The sequence below is a fragment of the Pecten maximus genome, chromosome 1 (assembly GCF_902652985.1).
Source record: "Pecten maximus chromosome 1, xPecMax1.1, whole genome shotgun sequence".
NCBI lineage: Eukaryota > Metazoa > Mollusca > Bivalvia > Pectinida > Pectinidae > Pecten > Pecten maximus.
Window position 1 is genome coordinate 9,744,237 of NC_047015.1, and position 23,789 is coordinate 9,768,025.

At 43.1% G+C, this 23,789-nt stretch overlaps 1 protein-coding gene across 5 annotated transcripts in view; it reads left to right on the forward strand.

Moving 5' to 3' along the window:
• The window catches only part of LOC117324373 (mucin-21-like), a 69,464-nt gene that overhangs the window by 29,347 nt on the left and 16,328 nt on the right, over nucleotides 1–23,789 (forward strand). For 3 of the 5 annotated variants that reach the window (XM_033880201.1, XM_033880223.1, XM_033880212.1), the window contains exon 2: nucleotides 15,035–15,132. In XM_033880201.1, coding sequence (XP_033736092.1) covers nucleotides 15,102–15,132 — 31 coding nt within the window. In that variant the 5' untranslated portion in view covers nucleotides 15,035–15,101. Of the gene's footprint in view, nucleotides 1–14,956; nucleotides 15,133–23,789 lie in introns of those variants that run through there. The other 2 variants (XM_033880191.1, XM_033880228.1) reach the window with 2 other exon arrangements.

Genomic DNA, 23,789 nt, shown 5'->3' on the forward strand with positions numbered 1-23,789 from the left:
GTACGTGGGAGATGTAACAGAGACGGGTACGTGGGAGATGTAACAGAGACGGGTACGTGGGGATGTAACAGAGACGGGTAGGTGGGGGATGTAACAGAGACGGGTACGTGGGAGATGTGACAGTGACGGGTACGTGGGAGATGTAACAGAGACGGGTACGTGGGGATGTGACAGAGACGGGTACGTGGGGGATGTAACAGAGACGGGTACGTGGGAGATGTGACAGAGACGGGTACGTGGGGATGTGACAGAGACGGGTACATGGGAGATGTAACAGTGACGGGTACGTGGGAGATGTAACAGAGACGGGTACGTGAGAGATGTGACAGAGACGGGTACATGGGAGATGTGACAGAGACGGGTACGTGGGGGATGTAACAGAGAAGGGTACGTGGGAGATGTGACAGAGACGGGTACGTGGGGGATGTGACAGAGACAGGTACGTGGGGATGTGACAGAGACGGGTACGTGAGAGATGTGACAGAGACGGGTACATGGGAGATGTGACAGAGACGGGTACGTGGGGGATGTAACAGAGACGGGTACGTGGGGATGTGACAGAGACGGGTACGTGGGAGATGTGACAGAGACGGGTACGTGGGAGATGTGACAGAGACGGGTACGTTGGAGATGGAATAGAGACGGGTACGTGGGGATATTACAGTGACGGGTACGTGGGGATGTGACAGAGACGGGTACGTGGGGATGTGACAGAGACGGGTACGTGAGAGATGTGACAGAGACGGGTACGTTGGAGATGGAATAGAGACGGATACGTGGGGATATTACAGTGACGGGTACGTGGGGATGTGACAGAGACGGGTACGTGGGGATGTGACAGAGACGGGTACGTGAGAGATGTGACAGAGACGGGTACATTGGAGATGTAACAGAGACAGGTACGTGGGGATGTGACAGAGACGGGTACGTGGGGGATGTAACAAAGACGGGTACGTGGGGGATTTTACACAGACGGGTACGTGGGAGATGTAACAGAGACGGGTACGTGGGAGATGTAACAGAGACGGGTACGTGAGAGATGTGACAGAGACGGGTACATGGGAGATGTGACAGAGACGGGTACGTGGGGGATGTAACAGAGAAGGGTACGTGGAGATGTGACAGAGACGGGTACGTGGGGGATGTGACAGAGACAGGTACGTGGGGATGTGACAGAGACGGGTACGTGAGAGATGTGACAGAGACGGGTACATGGGAGATGTGACAGAGACGGGTACGTGGGGGATGTAACAGAGACGGGTACGTGGGGATGTGACAGAGACGGATACGTGGGAGATGTGACAGAGACGGGTACGTGGGAGATGTGACAGAGACGGGTACGTTGGAGATGGAATAGAGACGGGTACGTGGGGATATTACAGTGACGGGTACGTGGGGATGTGACAGAGACGGGTACGTGGGGATGTGACAGAGACGGGTACGTGAGAGATGTGACAGAGACGGGTACGTTGGAGATGGAATAGAGACGGATACGTGGGGATATTACAGTGACGGGTACGTGGGGATGTGACAGAGACGGGTACGTGGGGATGTGACAGAGACGGGTACGTGAGAGATGTGAAAGAGACGGGTACGTTGGAGATGTAACAGAGACAGGTACGTGGGGATGTGACAGAGACGGGTACGTGGGGGATGTAACAAAGACGGGTACGTGGGGGATTTTACACAGATGGGTACGTTGGGATGTGACAGAGACGGGTACGTGGGGGATGTAACAAAGACGGGTACGTGGGGATTTTACACAGACGGGTACGTGGGAGATGTAACAGAGACGGGTACGTGGAGGATGTTACAGTGATGGGTACGTGGGAGATGTAACAGAGACGGGTACGTGGGGATGTAACAGAGACGGGTAGGTGGGGGGATGTAACAGAGACGGGTACGTGGGAGATGTGACAGAGGACGGGTACGTGGGAGATGTGACAGAGACGGGTACGTGGGGATGTGACAGAGACGGGTACGTGGGGATGTGACAGAGACGGGTACGTAGGAGATGTGACAGAGACGGGTACGTGGGGATGTGACAGAGACGGGTACGTGGGGATGTGACAGAGACGGGTACGTGGGAGATGTGACAGAGACGGGTACGTGGGAGATGTGACAGAGACGGGTACGTGGGGGATGTAACAGAGACAGGTACGTGAGAGATGTGACAGAGATGGGTACGTGGAGGATGTTACAGTGACGGGTACGTGGGGATGTGACAGAGACGGGTACGTGGGGATGTGACAGAGACGGGTACGTGAGAGATGTGACAGAGACGGGTACGTTGGAGATGGAATAGAGACGGATACGTGGGGATATTACAGTGACGGGTACGTGGGGATGTGACAGAGACGGGTACGTGGGGATGTGACAGAGACGGGTACGTGAGAGATGTGACAGAGACGGGTACGTTGGAGATGTAACAGAGACAGGTACGTGGGGATGTGACAGAGACGGGTACGTGGGGGATTGTAACAAAGACGGGTTACGTGGGGGATTTTACACAGACGGGTACGTGGGAGATGTAACAGAGACGGGTACGTGGGAGATGTAACAGAGACGGGTACGTGGGAGATGTGACAGAGACGGGTACATGGGAGATGTGACAGAGACGGGTACGTGGGGGATGTAACAGAGAAGGGTACGTGGGAGATGTGACAGAGACGGGTACGTGGGGATGTGACAGAGACGGGTACGTGAGAGATGTGACAGAGACGGGTACATGGGAGATGTGACAGAGACGGGTACGTGAGAGATGTGACAGAGACGGGTACATGGGAGATGTGACAGAGACGGGTACGTGGGGGATGTAACAGAGACGGGTACGTGGGGATGTGACAGAGACGGATACGTGGGAGATGTGACAGAGACGGGTACGTGGGAGATGTGACAGAGACGGGTACGTTGGAGATGGAATAGAGACGGGTACGTGGGGATATTACAGTGACGGGTACGTGGGGATGTGACAGAGACGGGTACGTGGGGATGTGACAGAGACGGGTACGTGAGAGATGTGACAGAGACGGGTACGTTGGAGATGGAATAGAGACGGATACGTGGGGATATTACAGTGACGGGTACGTGGGGATGTGACAGAGACGGGTACGTGGGGATGTGACAGAGACGGGTACGTGAGAGATGTGAAAGAGACGGGTACGTTGGAGATGTAACAGAGACAGGTACGTGGGGATGTGACAGAGACGGGTACGTGGGGGATGTAACAAAGACGGGTACGTGGGGGATTTTACACAGATGGGTACGTTGGGATGTGACAGAGACGGGTACGTGGGGGATGTAACAAAGACGGGTACGTGGGGGATTTTACACAGACGGGTACGTGGGAGATGTAACAGAGACGGGTACGTGGAGGATGTTACAGTGATGGGTACGTGGGAGATGTAACAGAGACGGGTACGTGGGGATGTAACAGAGACGGGTAGGTGGGGGATGTAACAGAGACGGGTACGTGGGAGATGTGACAGAGACGGGTACGTGGGAGATGTGACAGAGACGGGTACGTGGGGATGTGACAGAGACGGGTACGTGGGGATGTGACAGAGACGGGTACGTAGGAGATGTGACAGAGACGGGTACGTGGGGATGTGACAGAGACGGGTACGTGGGGATGTGACAGAGACGGGTACGTGGGAGATGTGACAGAGACGGGTACGTGGGAGATGTGACAGAGACGGGTACGTGGGGGATGTAACAGAGACAGGTACGTGAGAGATGTGACAGAGATGGGTACGTGGAGGATGTTACAGTGACGGGTACGTGGGGATGTGACAGAGACGGGTACGTGGGGATGTGACAGAGACGGGTACGTGAGAGATGTGACAGAGACGGGTACGTTGGAGATGGAATAGAGACGGATACGTGGGGATATTACAGTGACGGGTACGTGGGGATGTGACAGAGACGGGTACGTGGGGATGTGACAGAGACGGGTACGTGAGAGATGTGACAGAGACGGGTACGTTGGAGATGTAACAGAGACAGGTACGTGGGGATGTGACAGAGACGGGTACGTGGGGGATGTAACAAAGACGGGTACGTGGGGGATTTTACACAGACGGGTACGTGGGAGATGTAACAGAGACGGGTACGTGGGAGATGTAACAGAGACGGGTACGTGGGAGATGTGACAGAGACGGGTACATGGGAGATGTGACAGAGACGGGTACGTGGGGGATGTAACAGAGAAGGGTACGTGGGAGATGTGACAGAGACGGGTACGTGGGGATGTGACAGAGACGGGTACGTGAGAGATGTGACAGAGACGGGTACATGGGAGATGTGACAGAGACGGGTACGTGGGGGGATGTAACAGAGACGGGTACGTGGGGATGTGACAGAGACGGGTACGTGGGAGATGTGACAGAGACGGGTACGTGGGAGATGTGACAGAGACGGGTACGTTGGAGATGGAATAGAGACGGGTACGTGGGGATATTACAGTGACGGGTACGTGGGGATGTGACAGAGACGGGTACGTGGGGATGTGACAGAGACGGGTACGTGAGAGATGTGACAGAGACGGGTACGTTGGAGATGGAATAGAGACGGATACGTGGGGATATTACAGTGACGGGTACGTGGGGATGTGACAGAGACGGGTACGTGGGGATGTGACAGAGACGGGTACGTGAGAGATGTGAAAGAGACGGGTACGTTGGAGATGTAACAGAGACAGGTACGTGGGGATGTGACAGAGACGGGTACGTGGGGGATGTAACAAAGACGGGTACGTGGGGGATTTTACACAGACGGGTACGTGGGGATGTGACAGAGACGGGTACGTGGGAGATGTAACAGAGACGGGTACGTGGGGATGTGACAGAGACGGGTACGTGGGGTATGTAACAGAGACGGGTACGTGGGAGATGTGACAGAGACGGGTACGTGGGGGATGTGACAGAGACAGGTACGTGGGGATGTGACAGAGACGGGTACGTGGGAGATGTGACAGAGACGGGTACGTGGGGGATGTGACAGAGACGGGTACGTGGGGGATGTGACAGAGACGGGTACGTGGGAGATGTGACAGAGACGGGTACGTGGGGGATGTGACAGAGACGGGTACGTGAGAGATGTGACATAGACGGGTACGTGGGGATTTTACACAGACGGGTACGTGGGAGATGTAACAGAGACGGGTACGTGGGGATGTGACAGAGACGGGTACGTGGGGTATGTAACAGAGACGGGTACGTGGGAGATGTGACAGAGACGGGTACGTGGGGGATGTGACAGAGACAGGTACGTGGGGATGTGGCAGAGACGGGTACGTGGGGGATGTAACAGAGACGGGTACGTGAGAGATGTGACAGAGATGGGTACGTGGAGGATGTTACAGTGATGGGTACGTGGGAGATGTAACAGAGACGGGTACGTGGGGATGTAACAGAGACGGGTAGGTGGGGGATGTAACAGAGACGGGTACGTGGGAGATGTGACAGTGACGGGTACGTGGGAGATGTGACAGAGACGGGTACGTGGGGATGTGACAGAGACGGGTACGTGGGAGATGTGACAGAGACGGGTACGTGGGAGATGTGACAGAGACGGGTACGTGGGGATGTGACAGAGACGGGTACGTGGGAGATGTAACAGAGACGGGTACGTGAGAGATGTAACAGAGACGGGTACGTGGGGATGTAACAGAGACGGGTAGGTGGGGGATGTAACAGAGACGGGTACGTGGGAGATGTGACAGTGACGGGTACGTGGGAGATGTAACAGAGACGGGTACGTGGGGATGTGACAGAGACGGGTACGTGGGGGATGTAACAGAGACGGGTACGTGGGAGATGTGACAGAGACGGGTACGTGGGGATGTGACAGAGACGGGTACATGGGAGATGTAACAGTGACGGGTACGTGGGAGATGTAACAGAGACGGGTACGTGAGAGATGTGACAGAGACGGGTACATGGGAGATGTGACAGAGACGGGTACGTGGGGGATGTAACAGAGAAGGGTACGTGGGAGATGTGACAGAGACGGGTACGTGGGGGATGTGACAGAGACAGGTACGTGGGGATGTGACAGAGACGGGTACGTGAGAGATGTGACAGAGACGGGTACATGGGAGATGTGACAGAGACGGGTACGTGGGGGATGTAACAGAGACGGGTACGTGGGGATGTGACAGAGACGGGTACGTGGGAGATGTGACAGAGACGGGTACGTGGGAGATGTGACAGAGACGGGTACGTTGGAGATGGAATAGAGACGGGTACGTGGGGATATTACAGTGACGGGTACGTGGGGATGTGACAGAGACGGGTACGTGGGGATGTGACAGAGACGGGTACGTGAGAGATGTGACAGAGACGGGTACGTTGGAGATGGAATAGAGACGGATACGTGGGGATATTACAGTGACGGGTACGTGGGGATGTGACAGAGATGGGTACGTGGGGATGTGACAGAGACGGGTACGTGAGAGATGTGACAGAGACGGGTACGTTGGAGATGTAACAGAGACAGGTACGTGGGGATGTGACAGAGACGGGTACGTGGGGGATGTAACAACGACGGGTACGTGGGGATTTTACACAGACGGGTACGTGGGAGATGTAACAGAGACGGGTACGTGGGGATGTGACAGAGACGGGTACGTGGGGTATGTAACAGAGACGGGTACGTGGGAGATGTGACAGAGACGGGTACGTGGGGGATGTGACAGAGACAGGTACGTGGGGATGTGACAGAGACGGGTACGTGGGAGATGTGACAGAGACGGGGACGTGGGGGATGTGACAGAGACGGGTACGTGGGGGATGTGACAGAGACGGGTACGTGGGAGATGTGACAGAGACGGGTACGTGGGGGATGTGACAGAGACGGGTACGTGAGAGATGTGACATAGACGGGTACGTGGGGGATGTGACAGAGACGGGTACGTGGGAGATGTGGCAGAGACGGGTGCGTGGGGGATGTGACAGAGACGGGTACGTGGGGGATGTGACAGAGACGGGTACGTGAGAGATGTGACAGAGACGGGTACGTGGGGGATGTGACAGAGACGGGTACGTGGGGTATGTGACAGAGACAGGTACGTGGGGATGTGACAGAGACGGGTACGTGAGAGATGTGACAGAGACGGGTACATGGGAGATGTGACAGAGACGGGTACGTGGGAGATTTTACACAGACGGGTAAGTGGGGGATGTGACAGAGACGGGTACGTGAGAGATGTAACAGAGACGGGTACGTGGGAGATTTTACACAGACGGGTAAGTGGGGGATGTGACAGAGACGGGTACGTGGGAGATGTGACAGAGACGGGTACGTGGGAGATGTGACAGAGACGGGTACGTTGGAGATGAGACAGAGACGGGTACGTGAGAGATGTGACACAGACGGGTACGTGAGAGATGTGACAGAGACGGGTACGTGAGAGATGTGACACAGACGGGTACGTGAGAGATGTGACAGAGACGGGTACGTGGGGGATGTAACAAAGATTGGTAAGTGAGGGATGCTATTTTATATCTGGAACGGCGGTTATCTTTTTTCGGCAGTAGCTCAGTATATTGATAGTGCTGTCGGCCTCGTTAGTTTACCAATGACACATAAACTGTCATTGTTAATTGTAGTCTACGTATCTGCTACAACAATGAGGTTATTTACCAATGTAAATAGTACGTGTATGCTACGTTTCACTGTTCATTTTCTCTCTCTTGACGTCACTTGCATGTAAATTGAAGTAAAAAAGAAGTGGAATGGTGTAGAAAATCGTTGTGGTTCTGACCTTTAGCATCTGGTACACATTAGTTGTACTGGACAATCACCTTGTTTCTCCAGAAGGCCGTTTAATATACACGAGATACAGGTGGTGTATGCTGGTCAAGAAAACAAGTTAAATTCACGAAATGGTTCGCCTACGCGATGTTTGATAGCTGGCCAGGACGATATAATGGTTTCCTGCCGTTTGGTCTGTTCATGCATTTGTCCTTGTCAATGATATGCCTTTGGAGAGGAATGATCTTTGATCGCCATTTCATTGATCTAGAACTCATATTACTTCCTGAAATGTCTTTCCAATGTTCAGACCCCAAATTGCCTTCCAAGTTGTTGTATCGGCAATGCCGGGTAGATTGACATTAGTTCTTGACCTCGTAGTTTTTCGGTAATGATTTCGGTGAAAACTATCAGAATCAGCCTTCGTTTAGCAGTATAATCAGGTTTATAGTGTGACCAGTACAGTATAATCATGTTTATAGTGTGACTAGTACAGTATAATAAGGTTTATAGTGTGACCAGGACAGTATAATCAGGTTTATAGTGTGACCAGTACAGTATAATCTGGTTTATAGTGTGACCAGTACAGAATAATCAGGTTTATAGTGTGACCAGTACAGTATAATCAGGTTTATAGTGTGACCAGTACAGTATAATCAGGTTTATAGTGTGACCAGTACAGTATAAGCAGGTTATAGTGTGACCAGTACAGTATAATCAGGTTTATAGTGTGACCAGTACAGTATAATCAGGTTTATAGTGTGACCAGTACAGTATAATCTGGTTTATAGTGTGACCAGTACAGTATAATCAGGTTTATAGTGTGACCAGTACAGTATAATCAGGTTTATAGTGTGACCAGTACAGTATAATCAGGTTTATAGTGTGACCAGTACAGTATAATCAGGTTTATAGTGTGACAAGTACAGTATAATAAGGTTGATATTGTGACCAGTACAGTATAATCAGGTTGATATTGTGACCAGTACAGTATAATCAGGTTTATAGTGTGACCAGTACAGTATAATCAGGTTTATAGTTTGACCAGTACAGTATAATAAGGTTGATATTGTGACCAGTACAGTATCATCAGGTTTATAGTGTGACCAGTACAGTATAATCTGGTTTATAGTGTGACCAGTACAGTATAATCAGGTTTATAGTGTGACCAGTACAGTATAAGCAGGTTTATAGTGTGACCAGGACAGTATATTCTGGTTTATAGTGTGACCAGGACAGTATAATCTGGTTTATAGTGTGACCAGTACAGTATAATCAGGTTTATAGTGTGACCAGTACAGTATAATCAGGTTTATAGTGTGACCAGTACAGTATAATCAGGTTTGTAGTGTGACCAGTACAGTATAATAAGGTTGATATTGTGACCAGTACAGTATAATCAGGTTGATATTGTGACAAGTACAGTATAATCAGGTTTATAGTGTGACCAGTACAGTATAATCAGGTTTATAGTTTGACCAGTACAGTATAATAAGGTTGATATTGTGACCAGTACAGTATAATCAGGTTTATAGTGTGACCAGTACAGTATAATAAGGTTTATAGTGTGACCAGTACAGTATAATCAGGTTTATAGTGTGACCAGTACAGTATAAGCAGGTTTATAGTGTGACCAGGACAGTATATTCTGGTTTATAGTGTGACCAGGACAGTATAATCTGGTTTATAGTGTGACCAGTACAGTATAATCAGGTTTATAGTGTGACCAGTGCAGTATAATCAGGTTGATAGTGTGACCAGTACAGTATAATCAGGTGTGTAGTGTGACCAGTACAGTATAATAAGGTTTATAGTGTGACCAGTACAGTATAATAAGGTTTATACTGTGACAAGTACAGTATAATCTGGTTTATAGTGTGACCAGTACAGTATAATCAGGTTTATAGTGTGACCAGTACAGTATAATAAGGTTTATAGTGTGACCAGGACAGTATAATAAGGTTTATAGTGTGACCAGGACAGTATAATCTGGTTTATAGTGTGACCAGTACAGTATAATCTGGTTTATAGTGTGACAAGTACAGTATAATAAGGTTTATAGTGTGACCAGTACAGTATAATCAGGTTTATAGTGTGACCAGTACAGAATAATCAGGTTTATAGTGTGACCAGTACAGTATAATAAGGTTTATAGTGTGACCAGTACAGTATAATCAGGTTTATAGTGTGACCAGTACAGTATAATAAGGTTGATATTGTGACCAGTACAGTATAATCAGGTTTATAGTGTGAACCAGTATAGTATACTCAGGTTTATAGTGTGACCAGTACAGTATAATCAGGTTGATAGCGTGACCAGTACAGTATACTCAGGTTTATAGTATGACCAGTACATTATAATCAGGTTAATAGTGTGACCAGTACAGTGTAATCAGGTTTATAGTGTGACCAGTACATTATAATCAGGTTATAGTGTGACCAGTACAGTATAATCAGGTTTATAGTGTGACTAGTACAGTATACTCAGGTTTATAGTATGACCAGTACAGTATAATCAGGTTTATAGTGTGACAAGTACAGTATATTCAGGTTTATAGTGTGACCAGTACAGTATAATCTGGTTTATAGTGTGACAAGTACAGTATAATAAGGTTTATAGTGTGACCAGTACAGTATAATCAGGTTTATAGTGTGACCAGTACAGAATAATCAGGTTTATAGTGTGACCAGTACAGTATAATAAGGTTTATAGTGTGACCAGTACAGTATAATCAGGTTTATAGTGTGACCAGTACAGTATAATAAGGTTGATATTGTGACCAGTACAGTATAATCAGGTTTATAGTGTGAACCAGTATAGTATACTCAGGTTTATAGTGTGACCAGTACAGTATAATCAGGTTGATAGCGTGACCAGTACAGTATACTCAGGTTTATAGTATGACCAGTACATTATAATCAGGTTAATAGTGTGACCAGTACAGTGTAATCAGGTTTATAGTGTGACCAGTACATTATAATCAGGTTATAGTGTGACCAGTACAGTATAATCAGGTTTATAGTGTGACTAGTACAGTATACTCAGGTTTATAGTATGACCAGTACAGTATAATCAGGTTTATAGTGTGACAAGTACAGTATATTCAGGTTTATAGTGTGACCAGTACAGTATAAGCATGTTTATAGTGTGACCAGTACAGTATAAGCATGTTTATAGTGTGACCAGTACAGTATAATAAGGTTGATAGTGTGACTAGTACAGAATAATTAAGTTTATAGTGTGACCAGTACATTATAATCAGGTTTATACTGTGACCAGTACAGTATAATAAGGTTTATAGTGTGACCAGTACAGTATACTCAGGTTTATAGTGTGACCAGTACAGTATAATCTGGTTTATTGTGTGACTATAACAGTATACTCAGGTTTATAGTGTGAACCAGTACAGTATAATCAGGTTTATAGTGTGACCAGTACAGTATACTCAGGTTTATTGTGTGACTAGTACAGTATAATCAGGTTGATAGTTTGACCAGTACAGTATAATCAGGTTGATAGCGTGACCAGTACAGTATAATCAGGTCTATACTGTGACCAGTACAGTATAATCAGGTTGATATTGTGACCAGTACAGTATAAGCAGGTTATAGTGTGACCAGTACAGTATAAGCAGGTTATAGTGTGACCAGGACAGTATAATCAGGTTTATAGTGTGACCAGTACAGTATAATCAGGTTTGTAGTGTGACCAGTACAGTATAATCAGGTTTATAGTGTGACCAGTACAGTATAATCAGGTTTGTAGTGTGACCAGTACAGTATAATAAGGTTTATAGTGTGACCAGTACTGTATAATCAGGTTTATACTGTGACCAGTACAGTATAAGCAGGTTATAGTGTGACCAGTACAGTATAATCATGTTTATAGTGTGACAAGTACAGTATAAGCAGGTTATAGTGTGACCAGTACAGTATAAGCAGGTTATAGTGTGACCAGTACAGTATAATCAGGTTTATAGTGTGACCAGTACAGTATAAGCAGGTTATAGTGTGACCAGTACAGTATAAGCAGGTTATAGTGTGACCAGGACAGTATAATCAGGTTGATAGTGTGACCAGTACAGTATAATCATGTTTATAGTGTGACCAGTACAGTATAAGCAGGTTATAGTGTGACCAGTACAGTATAATCAGGTTTATAGTGTGACCAGTACAGTATAATCATGTTTATAGTGTGACCAGTACAGTATAAGCAGGTTATAGTGTGACCAGTACAGTATAAGCAGGTTATAGTGTGACCAGGACAGTATATTCTGGTTTATAGTATGACCAGTACAGTATAAGCAGGTTATAGTGTGACCAGTACAGTATAAGCAGGTTATAGTGTGACCAGTACAGTATAATCAGGTTTATAGTGTGACCAGTACAGTATAATCTGGTTTATAGTGTGACCAGTACAGTATAATCTGGTTTATAGTGTGACCAGTACAGTATAATCAGGTTTATAGTGTGACCAGTACAGTATAAGCAGGTTATAGTGTGACCAGTACAGTATAATCTGGTTTATAGTGTGACCAGTACAGTATAATCTGGTTTATACTGTGACTAGTACAGTATAATCAGGTTTATAGTGTGACCAGTACAGTATAAGCAGGTTATAGTGTGACCAGTACAGTATAAGCAGGTTATAGTGTGACCAGTACAGTATAAGCAGGTTATAGTGTGACCAGTACAGTATAATCAGGTAAAAAGTGTGACCAGTACGGTATAAGCAGGTTATAGTGTGACCAGTACAGTATAAGCAGGTTATAGTGTGACCAGTACAGTATAAGCAGGTTATAGTGTGACCAGTACAGTATAATCAGGTAAAAAGTGTGACCAGTACAGTATAAGCAGGTTATAGTGTGACCAGTACAGTATAAGCAGGTTATAGTGTGACCAGTACAGTATAATAAGGTTTATAGTGTGACCAGTACAGTATAATAAGATTTTCATCGTGCTGTATAAATCACCACTGCTCCGTAACCAGGTACTTCTTCATTGCAATCATGCTGCTTGACAGGTAACCAAACATTATTATCCAAATGTGTATTTGGGTACTTACGAAGTTTACAACGAAAGCTGTAATGAAGTAAGGGATTCACACCTTTTGTTACATTACATTTGCCCGATCATAATATCGTCTACCATGGCTACCATGTTGTTCGGGCTTATCATTAAGTGAAACCATCATCTATATATTAATAGCATTGTACACCTTATTACATAGTGATATCATTGTACACCTTATTACATAGTGATATCATTGTACACCTTGTTAAATATTGATATCATTGTACACCTTGTTAAATATTGATATCATTGTACACCTTGTTAAATATTGATATCATTGTACACCTGGTTAAATATTGATATCATTGTACACCTTGTTAAATATTGATATCATTGTACACCTTGTTAAATAGTGATATCATTGTACACCTTGTTAAATAGTGATATCATTGTACACCTTGTTAAATAGTGATATCATTGTACACCTTGTTAAATATTGATATCATTGTACACCTTATTATATAGTGATACCACTGTACACCTTATTATATAGTTATACCACTGTACACCTTATTATATAGTGATACCATCATACGTACACCTTATTATATAGTGATACCATCATACGTACACCTTATTATATAGTGATAAATATGGTAAATAAAGCCATTGACAGAGCTTGTCGGAAGCTTCAGAGATCGTTTCACTCTCTTCGAGATGTAGGTCTCCGGTTTGGAGAAATTACTCCTATAGCGTCATCTGTTATATGGAAACGCGTCATAGTACCTACCGGAATGTATGCGTGTGAAATAGGGGGAAAAGTGCCGGGGAGGAGTTTAGACAAACTCGAGGTAACGCAAAGAAAGAGCTGCAGAATCCTGCAGGGGTTTGATAGAAATTCACCCTCAGATAGTATCATCGAAACTCTCGGGATTTGTCGTCTCTCATACTACATCGATAAGTATAGACTATTGTTTTTTGGAAGACTGTGCTTGACTCAACTAACAAAAATACACAAACATTTATTTAATTTTAACATAGGAATATACCTCATGTTCGGATTATCAGAATGTACCGATATTTTTCGGACATTAATCTCCACTATCTACGAATATGGTCTTGAAGACTTCTTGGATAGTTTCATAAGATACGGATGTTTCCCTACAAAAACCGCCTGGAAATATACAGTAAATAAAGCGATTTTAGAGACGTCTGAGCTTAAATGGAAAGAACGCGTAGCAAGACGATCAGAACTGACGCGATTCAGAAATATTCACCAACGTATCGCTCCACACAGACTGTGGTTCTTGTGCCTCGATATAAGCAACATGTGTCGGGAATTTGGATTCCTCGTCAAACTTGGAAGTCTACCTTTAACAAACTGTATTTGTGACTCGTGTAAACAAAATGTCGACGACATTGTTAAACATTTATTAATAGACTGCCGTGTATATTTTGAGGAAAGAGACATCCTACAAACTTCTATAGTGAATGTACTTCCGGTTATTCAGAGTGTCAGTATTTTAAATGATGATGAAAAACTTGTAAATTTTCTTCTTGGAGGAGATAATGATACGCTTGATATCAGTCCTGAGAATTGGAAACTGTTGATGATCGAGTCCGCAAAGACATTCTTTCTAATGAAATCAGCTCTTGTACATTGGCTATCCCGCCTGTAGTGTTCTATCATAAGATTGACGAACTGTGTTGAACAATAATCAGCTCATATGACTTCGACGAATTTCAGTCCATGTACTGAGTTTCAATATTAATTTAATACATACATAATATCAAATTAATGTCTATTTAATCAATGTACATACGTTCTCATTTTCATATTTTCAATATTGTCGAATTGATCTTCACACGTTGGAGGAAATAAAGATATTCAATTCAATTCAATTCAATTCAATTCCTTATTATATAGTGATACCAACATACGTACACCTTATTATATAGTGATACCATCATACGTACACCTTATTATATAGTGATACCACTGTACACCTTATTATATAGTGATACCACTGTACACCTTATTATATAGTTATACCATTGTACACCTTATTATATCATCATCATTATCGTCATACGTACATTATTGTGCGATGCAATAACTGGTGGAGTTACTAAATATCATGTTTAAAGCAGGATGTATTTATTGTTTGCCGCTGGTATCGTTAGTAACCCGCTGTGGCTGGTCTCACACAGGTGTGCAGGTAAAAGGAAGTTGGAGCTAATTTACATAGTTATCGTTTGTTTTCAGACATAATCGATAGCGAAGTTCTAGAACTGACATCTACTGGTTCATAACGCCCGTCATCTCTCTCAAGATGGTGCCGAGAAACTACTACCTGTCGGCAGGTGAGTTGTTTTCTTTAATTGTTTGATAATCCACGGTTTTAATGTTTTGTTGTTTGTAAGTTATTTCTGATGTTTTTGTTTCCCATGAGAGTCAATAAGTAATAAACAACCATCGCTACTTGTGCCGTGTCTTGTGTTACTGTAGTAGTATTTAAATAGGTTACTAAATAAATTCTTGAATTTTGGTGAAAGTTTCGGTTGGCCCATGACAAAAGTAGGTAGCCTTTAATTTAATGTTATATTACCTCTGACATTCTGACTACAGTATCTAATCAATTTGAAAGTTTTCGTGAAGCTTCTTTATAAAATGTAGGTGGCCTCAGCCTAAAGTTGATGTACATTGTACATGTGGTTGATCATTGTAACAGACACAGAGACGAATTTCCATCCCACGGTCCCTATATATATATATCAGACTGTTCCGTTCAGTAAAATGTAACTTTGGAAATGGAAACGAAGATGACCTACTGATGTTATTTAGACTTTATTTCCACTCGAAACATCTTATCGTAAGGACACTCACTAGATCAGTCCAAAAAGGGACTATCACATGGCGGTGTAAGTCAAAACATAGCTTATTGGTTTTACCCGATTTCCGCGCCACAGACGGGATAACTATCTCAGTAAGGTAGGTAAACTTGTTGGATATGTATTACTGCATTACAAGCCTCAAACCCGTCAATTTCCCCCTGGTAACTAGATTAGCGACATGGCTTACATTCGAGAAGGAAATATCTACCTATTCTATTCAAACTAGTATTTCAAATTCATCATAACATATCATATTTCATGACCTGCTCAATGCTTGGCCAATTTCTTTGAGTGAATACTCGTTGGAAAGATTCACACTCTTATTGCATATGACGTTGGTGAAAAACATACATTTTACTGTAGAATTAAGCGTTTCATGCACAACTGATTTCATTAGATTGAATATAAGATGTTCTTGTCAGATATTTTCCGTGATGGTTTTGAATTCGAAAAAACTTCAATGCACCTGCGGGTATTTCCTTCAACAAGGAAGTGTTAAATTGCATACGTAAGTACACAACACTAAACTGCTGTACAAAACAATTCCAAGAATCTATAAACACCTTTTGGCGTGTCATTTGCATACTAAGGTCACTATCACGAGGTCTCCTGTATAGGTAACAGGTCGACAATAGTCTCTGTGTCAAAATCACAGTCCCTCCCTCTTGCAAGTTCCGGGAAACAATAGACACTTTTTTTCAAAAGAGGCAACTCGGATTCCGATATCCGGAGCTGCTCCTCTATTAAGGCAAATGATACGGGATTCCATAATCCGGAACTACTCATCTGTTTAGGCCAATGATACGGGACTCCATAATCCGGATATGCTCCTCTGTTTAGGCCAATGATACGGTACTCCATAATCCGGAACTACTCCCCTGTTTAGGCCAATGATACAGGACTCCTTATTCAAGAACTGCTTCTTATCTAGGCCAATTATACGGGACTCTATAATCCGGAACATCTCCTTGTCTAGGCCAATGAACGGGACTCTATAATCCGGAACATCTCCTTGTCTAGGCCAATGAACGGGACTCTATAATCCAGAAATGCTCCTTATAAAAGCCAATGATACGGGACTCGATAATCCGGAACTGCTCCTCTGTTTAGGTCAATGATACGGTACTCCATAAACCGGAACTGCTCCTTGTCTAGGCCAATGACACAGGACTCTATAAACCGGATCTGCTCCTCTGTTTAGGCTAATGATACAATGACACTTATTTTGTTTTGACCGTGAAATGCAAATGGTGGCTGTGAATAATGTTCCACAAATATGACACAAAGGGAGGCATTTCAGTCAATAAAAGTATTCCTATATGATAATTTAAAGACTTCTGATCATGTTAAGAGGGATCTTTTAAAGACAAGTTGTTAAACTGGTGGGTTTGGAGAATATGCAACTTTTACCCAAAACTCAACTGTATGGTATTTTTTCCTAAAACAGTCTTCTTGTCAATATACTGTCTACTAAGAGCATGTTTGATGTTTGAAGTACCTCCTTATATGTCATAATCGTGTGATATTATTCACAACCGCCATTGACATTTCTACATATTATGAAGTCAACTCTGATAAAAGAGATTCTCCTATTGTAAACTTGTAAGCAAAACGACATGACAATTTTGCAATATATGCGATACTAATGAGCTAATTATGTTTCATGAAACATGTTTTGTTGAAATTTACAAACAGCTTTACAAATAACATGTCCACAGCAAGGTCAATGGTTAACTATGATACATACTAAAAGTTAACCAAGTTACTTCTGTTTAATTGCACCATAGTAGGCCTTTATAGGCTTGTAAAATATCACGGATTTGACTGGATTTGCTATTTAAGGATGCCACTTAAGGAAAATTTTGGACATTTTGTATGTTTATTCTCGTCTCGTTCTTCATTTTATCAGCTGACTCCATAGGTTTCCGTACATACATTTTTATAGGTTGTTATCATAAAACGTGCCGTATATGGACAGGTACCTTCCCGCCTTGTGTGGCCCTCACACACAATGCGCGTCTGTGCACTGCTTACACACAGACTGGGCGTCTACAATCTACAATACTACACTCCCATAATTGTATTTTTATTAGTTGATATTTTGGCAGCAGTTTGATTACCCGGCTAGACTACTTATTGATATAGCGTGAAATCAATGCCAGCTTCCAACCAAGCCAGCAAGAGTGATTTATATAAGTTGAAACATCTTGTTCACAGTTGTTGTAAAATAAATAAACTTATGTGAAACAATGTCACCATTTTAAGGAGTCTGAAAGAGTAAGATGGACTGTTAAATTGTACAGCATGTTTGCGTTTTTACACTTTCTTCACTTCCGGAGTAAAATGTTAGCGGCCCGTATTGGGTGATTTTAAAGGCATAGAAGTTTACGGTTTTTTTCATCTCCAACACAACGAGAAGGCTCATAGAAACATTGAACGTTATGCTGAATGAACTTGTCGAATTGATGGCGCCTTTAAATGATTACACGTTTCTATAGGTGCACTGGCTTTGTATTCAGATCTCCATACATGTACAATGTGTAATCCTATTTACATAACATATGACCTCAGAAGATGCTCTTTATCAGTCCTTTGTTTACTGTCTGTAAATTTCCTATTATTATTGATTAAAAATCTGACTCTCTTTGTGATCAAGACAATGTCGTTCCATCTGCATTTTTATGTTTTAAACATTCAGGAGATCGTAACAACATTCGATTTTTGTACATATACGGATCGTATTTTATCAAAAAGTACACGAGAAGGTTAAATGAAATAAAAAAAAGAAGAAAAAAAAAAGGAACAAAAAACATGGTTCCAGACATAACTACACACTGTGATGAAGTCAATGTTATGAAAAATGAATACAATTTTCTCCAATGCTTTCGATCATTAGAATTTGATGGTCATTGGTCAAGTTTAAAGGTCAAAGGTAACACTTGACTACTTCCAAAATAAAAGCCTTCAACATTAAAGCATTAACGTCACAAAATTACCAAGAATCATTCTTCCCTTGTCCCTTCTCTACTTGTTCGTATATTGTTACACTATTTTACTCTTCCTGCTATGGTTTAACATTTAGGTATTGTATACGAATATAACATAAAATATAGACATTACGTAATGTCTCACCGCTTGTAACAATCGATATCACGCACTTTGAAAATTGCAAATAAAACAAAATGGCCGCAATAACAGCATTATTGGTCAATAAAATGCATCTTGAACATTGTTTGATAGAGCTTGCTGGGAACATCTGTGTCTGCGCGGCGGGTGGACTGATAAAGGTGTTTGTTTTGGAATAGTCTTTAGATGTCGAATCAATAATGACAAACAACAACCCAGATTGTAGGTTACTTGTATTCGTTGCTGGGTGACAAGGCTGGTAATTTTCATCAACATTGAGAGGATTTTATCAACACATTTCCTCGTTTTCGATTAAAGCGTTCAATAATACCACAACCAACGAGGACATGTACTACACAACAGCGTCAACCAACGAGGACATGTACTTCACAACAGCGTCAACCAACGAGGACATAATACAAAACAGCGCCAACCAACGAGGACATATACTTCACAACAGCGTCAACCAACGAGGACATGTACTACACAACACCGTCAACCAACGAGGACATATACTTCACAACAGCGTCAACCAACGAGGACATGTACTACACAACACCGTCAACCAACGAGGACATTTACTACACAACACCGTCAACCAACGAGGACATAATACAAAACAGCGCCAACCAACGAGGACATTTACTACACAACAGCGTCAACCAACGAGGACATTAACTACACAACAGCGTCAACCAACGAGGACATTAACTACACAACAGCGTCAACCAACGAGGACATGTACTTCACAACAGCGTCAACCAACGAGGACATAATACAAAACAGCGCCAACCAACGAGGACATATACTTCACAACAGCGTCAACCAACGAGGACATGTACTACACAACACCGTCAACCAACGAGGACATTTACTACACAACACCGTCAACCAACGAGGACTTAATACAAAACAGCGCCAACCAACGAGGACATATACTTCACAACAGCGTCAACCAACGAGGACATGTACTTCACAACAGCGTCAACCAACGAGGACATGTACTTCACAACAGCGTCAACCAACGAGGACATGTACTTCACAACAGCGTCAACCAACGAGGACATAGAATATACAACAGCGTCAACCAACGAGGACATGTACTTCAAAACAGTGTCAACCAACGAGGACATGTACTTCAAAACAGTGTCAACCAACGAGGACATAATACACCACAGCGTGAACCAAACACATAATACAACATAGCGTCAACAAACGACGACATAGTACACCTTATCCAATAACTACGGTTGTTTCACAACTGATATGGCACGTGATAAAATTCGTAACAGTGTATTATTGTTTTTCTTTAAAACGCGGTGTACTGTAACCAGTAGTCAGTTGCCACCTACACAAAGTAAAAAAAGAAAAGAATAATAAAATGTCAAAGTGTTAAGAACCAGACAGCAGCATTCCATACATCATACGAGGCCGTGAATCCTTGTTGACACCTGAAATCAGTAATATTTTGATTTTAAGAAGTAAGACTATAACACAAAATAATAAGTAGTAACACAAATATAATTAATTAATTAATTATTGTGTATTCTTTTTCTTTATTTATGAAAGAAAGGGAGATCATTTGATAGATACATATAGCATTATTTCAGAACATAATATTTTAAAAGAATTATCCATAAGACCATTTCGAGTTATATTTTGTGTTTGGGTCCACAAAATCATTAAATATCAAACCCTTCAGATTTATAAAGTTAATGCATTTATTTAACTTCTGACTGGTCTTCTGAATGCCCTGTTCAATGACAAGTTATTTATGGCAGTTTTAAGTAAATTGGTTGCTGCAATAATTTTGACCTGTCTATAAAGGCAACCTGTCTATAGTGACCGTTTTTCTGCCTCCCCTTGCGCGGTCGCTATAGACAGGTTTGACTGTAGTGAGATCTTACCCGAGGATTCCCCACAACTCGCACACAGAAAAGACCGAAAATAAACACGGAGGGGGTGTGTTCATAGCCATGAAGAACAGCACATCATCTAGCGAGTACTTATCGTCAAACAATTACGAAATTGTATGGACTAAACTGAAACTCAGGAAAAGTAAACCTATACTCACCGCTTCATTTAATCGTCCTCCAAATTCGGATTTAAACACCGCCAACGAATTTAGATTATATCTTTATATTAGCTGGTGACTTTATCCTTCCACACATTAAAAATCAATCCATATCACCAGGAGCACCACAACACCAAACACATCAAGTGGTTTTAACCATAATCAATGATAACAACATGAACCAAATCAGGATACTTTTTGTATAATACACATAGTCGGGTAAAAAACTGTTCCAGGAATCTCGGACCATCATGCAATCATAGTTGATTCAGACATCCAGCCACATTACAATCATATTAAAGGAGAAGAGTCTAAAGCTACAAAAGAGCAAACTTTGACTCCATATCAAAAGAACTTGAGGACCTCAGTCACTCAATCATTGAATCAACATCTGAGGAAGTTGAAGAGTTATGGCTAAAATTCAGAAATGGAATCACTAAAGCAATGAACAACTTCATACCTTCAAAGATGTCATCTAAAAGAATGAACCAAACATGGATAACACATTCCATCAAGCAGAACCTGAAAAATTGAGTTTTTTAGTATACCGAAAAAATCTGGAAGAACCGAGGACAAGGAACGGTACACAACACACAAGAGAGAAACTCAGAAGGCGACTCGACAAGAACACAGCAAATACTTACACATTGTGGTAACAGTTAAACACTTAGGAAATAATAAAGTCCAGGCGTGCAGACAACATAACACCACTTGGTACATTACATCATAGCAGCCATTCAAAAGCGGAAATACTAAATGAATAGTTTCGATTAATATTTACTAAAGACTGCCAGACTCTCTCTTATGTTTCTGTGTTTCATAAACGACGTGCCATCATCCGTCTCATTAACAGTCAATCTCATCAACAGTCCGTCTCATCAACAGTCCGTCTCATTAACAGTCCATCTCATTAACAGTCCATCTCATCAACAGTCTATCTCATCAACAGTCCGTCTCATCAACAGTCCATCTCATCAACAGTCCGTCTCATCAACAGTCGATCTCATCAACAGTCCATCTCATCAACAGTCCATCTCATCAACAGTCCATCTCATCAACAATCAGTCTCATCAACAATCCGTCTCATTAACAGTCCATCTCATCAACAGTCCATCTCATCAACAGTCCATCTCATCAACAGTCCGTCTCATCAACAGTCCATCTCATCAACAGTCCGTCTCATCAACAGTCCATCTCATCAACAGTCCGTCTCATCAACAGTCCGTCTCATCAACAGTCCATCTCATCAACAGTCCGTCTCATCAACAGTCCGTCTCATCAACAGTCCGTCTCATCAACAGTCCGTCTCATCAACAGTCCATCTCATCAACTGTCCATCTCATCAACAGTCCGTCTCATCAACAATCCATCTCATCAACAGTCCGTCTCATCAACAGTCCATCTCATCAACAATCCATCTCATCAACAGTCCGTCTCATCAACAATCCATCTCATCAACAATCCGTCTCATCAACAGTCCATCTCATCAACAATCCATCTCATCAACAGTCCGTCTCATCAACAGTCCATCTCATCAACAATCCATCTCATCAACAGTCCGTCTCATCAACAGTCCGTCTCATCAACAATCAGTCTCATCAACAGTCCGTCTCATCAACAGTCCGTCTCATCAACAGTCCGTCTCATCAACAGTCAGTCTCATCAACAGTCCGTTTCATTAACAGTCCGTCTCATCAACAGTCCGTCTCATTAACAGTCCATCTCATCAACAGTCCGTCTCATCAACAGTCCGTCTCATCAACCATCAGTCTCAACAACAGTCCGTCTCATCAACAATCAGTCTCATCAACAATCCGTCTTATCAACAGTCCGTCTCATCAATAGTCCGTCTCATCAACAGTCCATCTCATCAACAATCAGTCTCATCAACAGTCCGTCTCATCAACAATCCATCTCATCAACAATCAGTCTCATCAACAGTCCGTCTCCTCAACAATCAGTCTCATCAACAGTCCGTCTCATCAACAGTCCATCTCATCAACAATCCGTCTCATCAACAATCCGTCTCATCAACAGTCAGTCTCCTCAACAATCAGTCTCATCAACAGTCCATCTCGTCAACAATCCGTCTCATCAACAATCCGTCTCATCAACAGTCCATCTCATCAACAATCCGTCTCATCAACAGTCCGTCTCATCAACAATCCGTCTCATCAACAATCCATCTCATTAACAGTCCATCTCCTCAACAATCCGTCTCATCAACAGTCCATCTCCTCAACAATCCGTCTCATCAACAGTCCATCTCCTCAACAATCCGTCTCATCAACAGTCCGTCTCATCAACAGTCCGTCTCATCAACAGTCCGTCTCTTTGCAGACGACTGTCTACTTCCCAAATGTATAAATAACCATGAAGACCGGGTTATCATCCAAAGGGACCTAACAACATTAGAAAAAATCGGCACCAAATGGGGCATGCTCAACGCCAAGAAATGTTACGTGACGAGAATAAGCAGATTAAAAAACAAACAAACAAACAACAAAACAACATTCCAACACTTTGACTGCCTGGACAATGTTATCCTCCTACAAGTGTCAGGGAGTCCATACCTAGGACTATCTATCAGTCATATCATGAAATTTGATGAAAAGATCAACAAAATCACAAAAAAGCAAACTCATTACTTGGTTTTATTCGGAGTCTAAAAACATCATCCTACAACGTATGGGACCCATTTCTTCAAAAAGATATAGACAAAATCGAGGCTATTCAAAGACGAGCAACAAAATTTATTTGTAACAATTACAACAGAAAATATAGTATATCAGACATGATGGAGAAACTACACTTTACTCCCCTGGCAGAAAAACGACGGGAACACTGCCTCATTATGATATATAAGACTAGTGGCAATCCCCCCTGAAAACTTGATAATTGCAAATAATTCAAGAACACGCCAGAC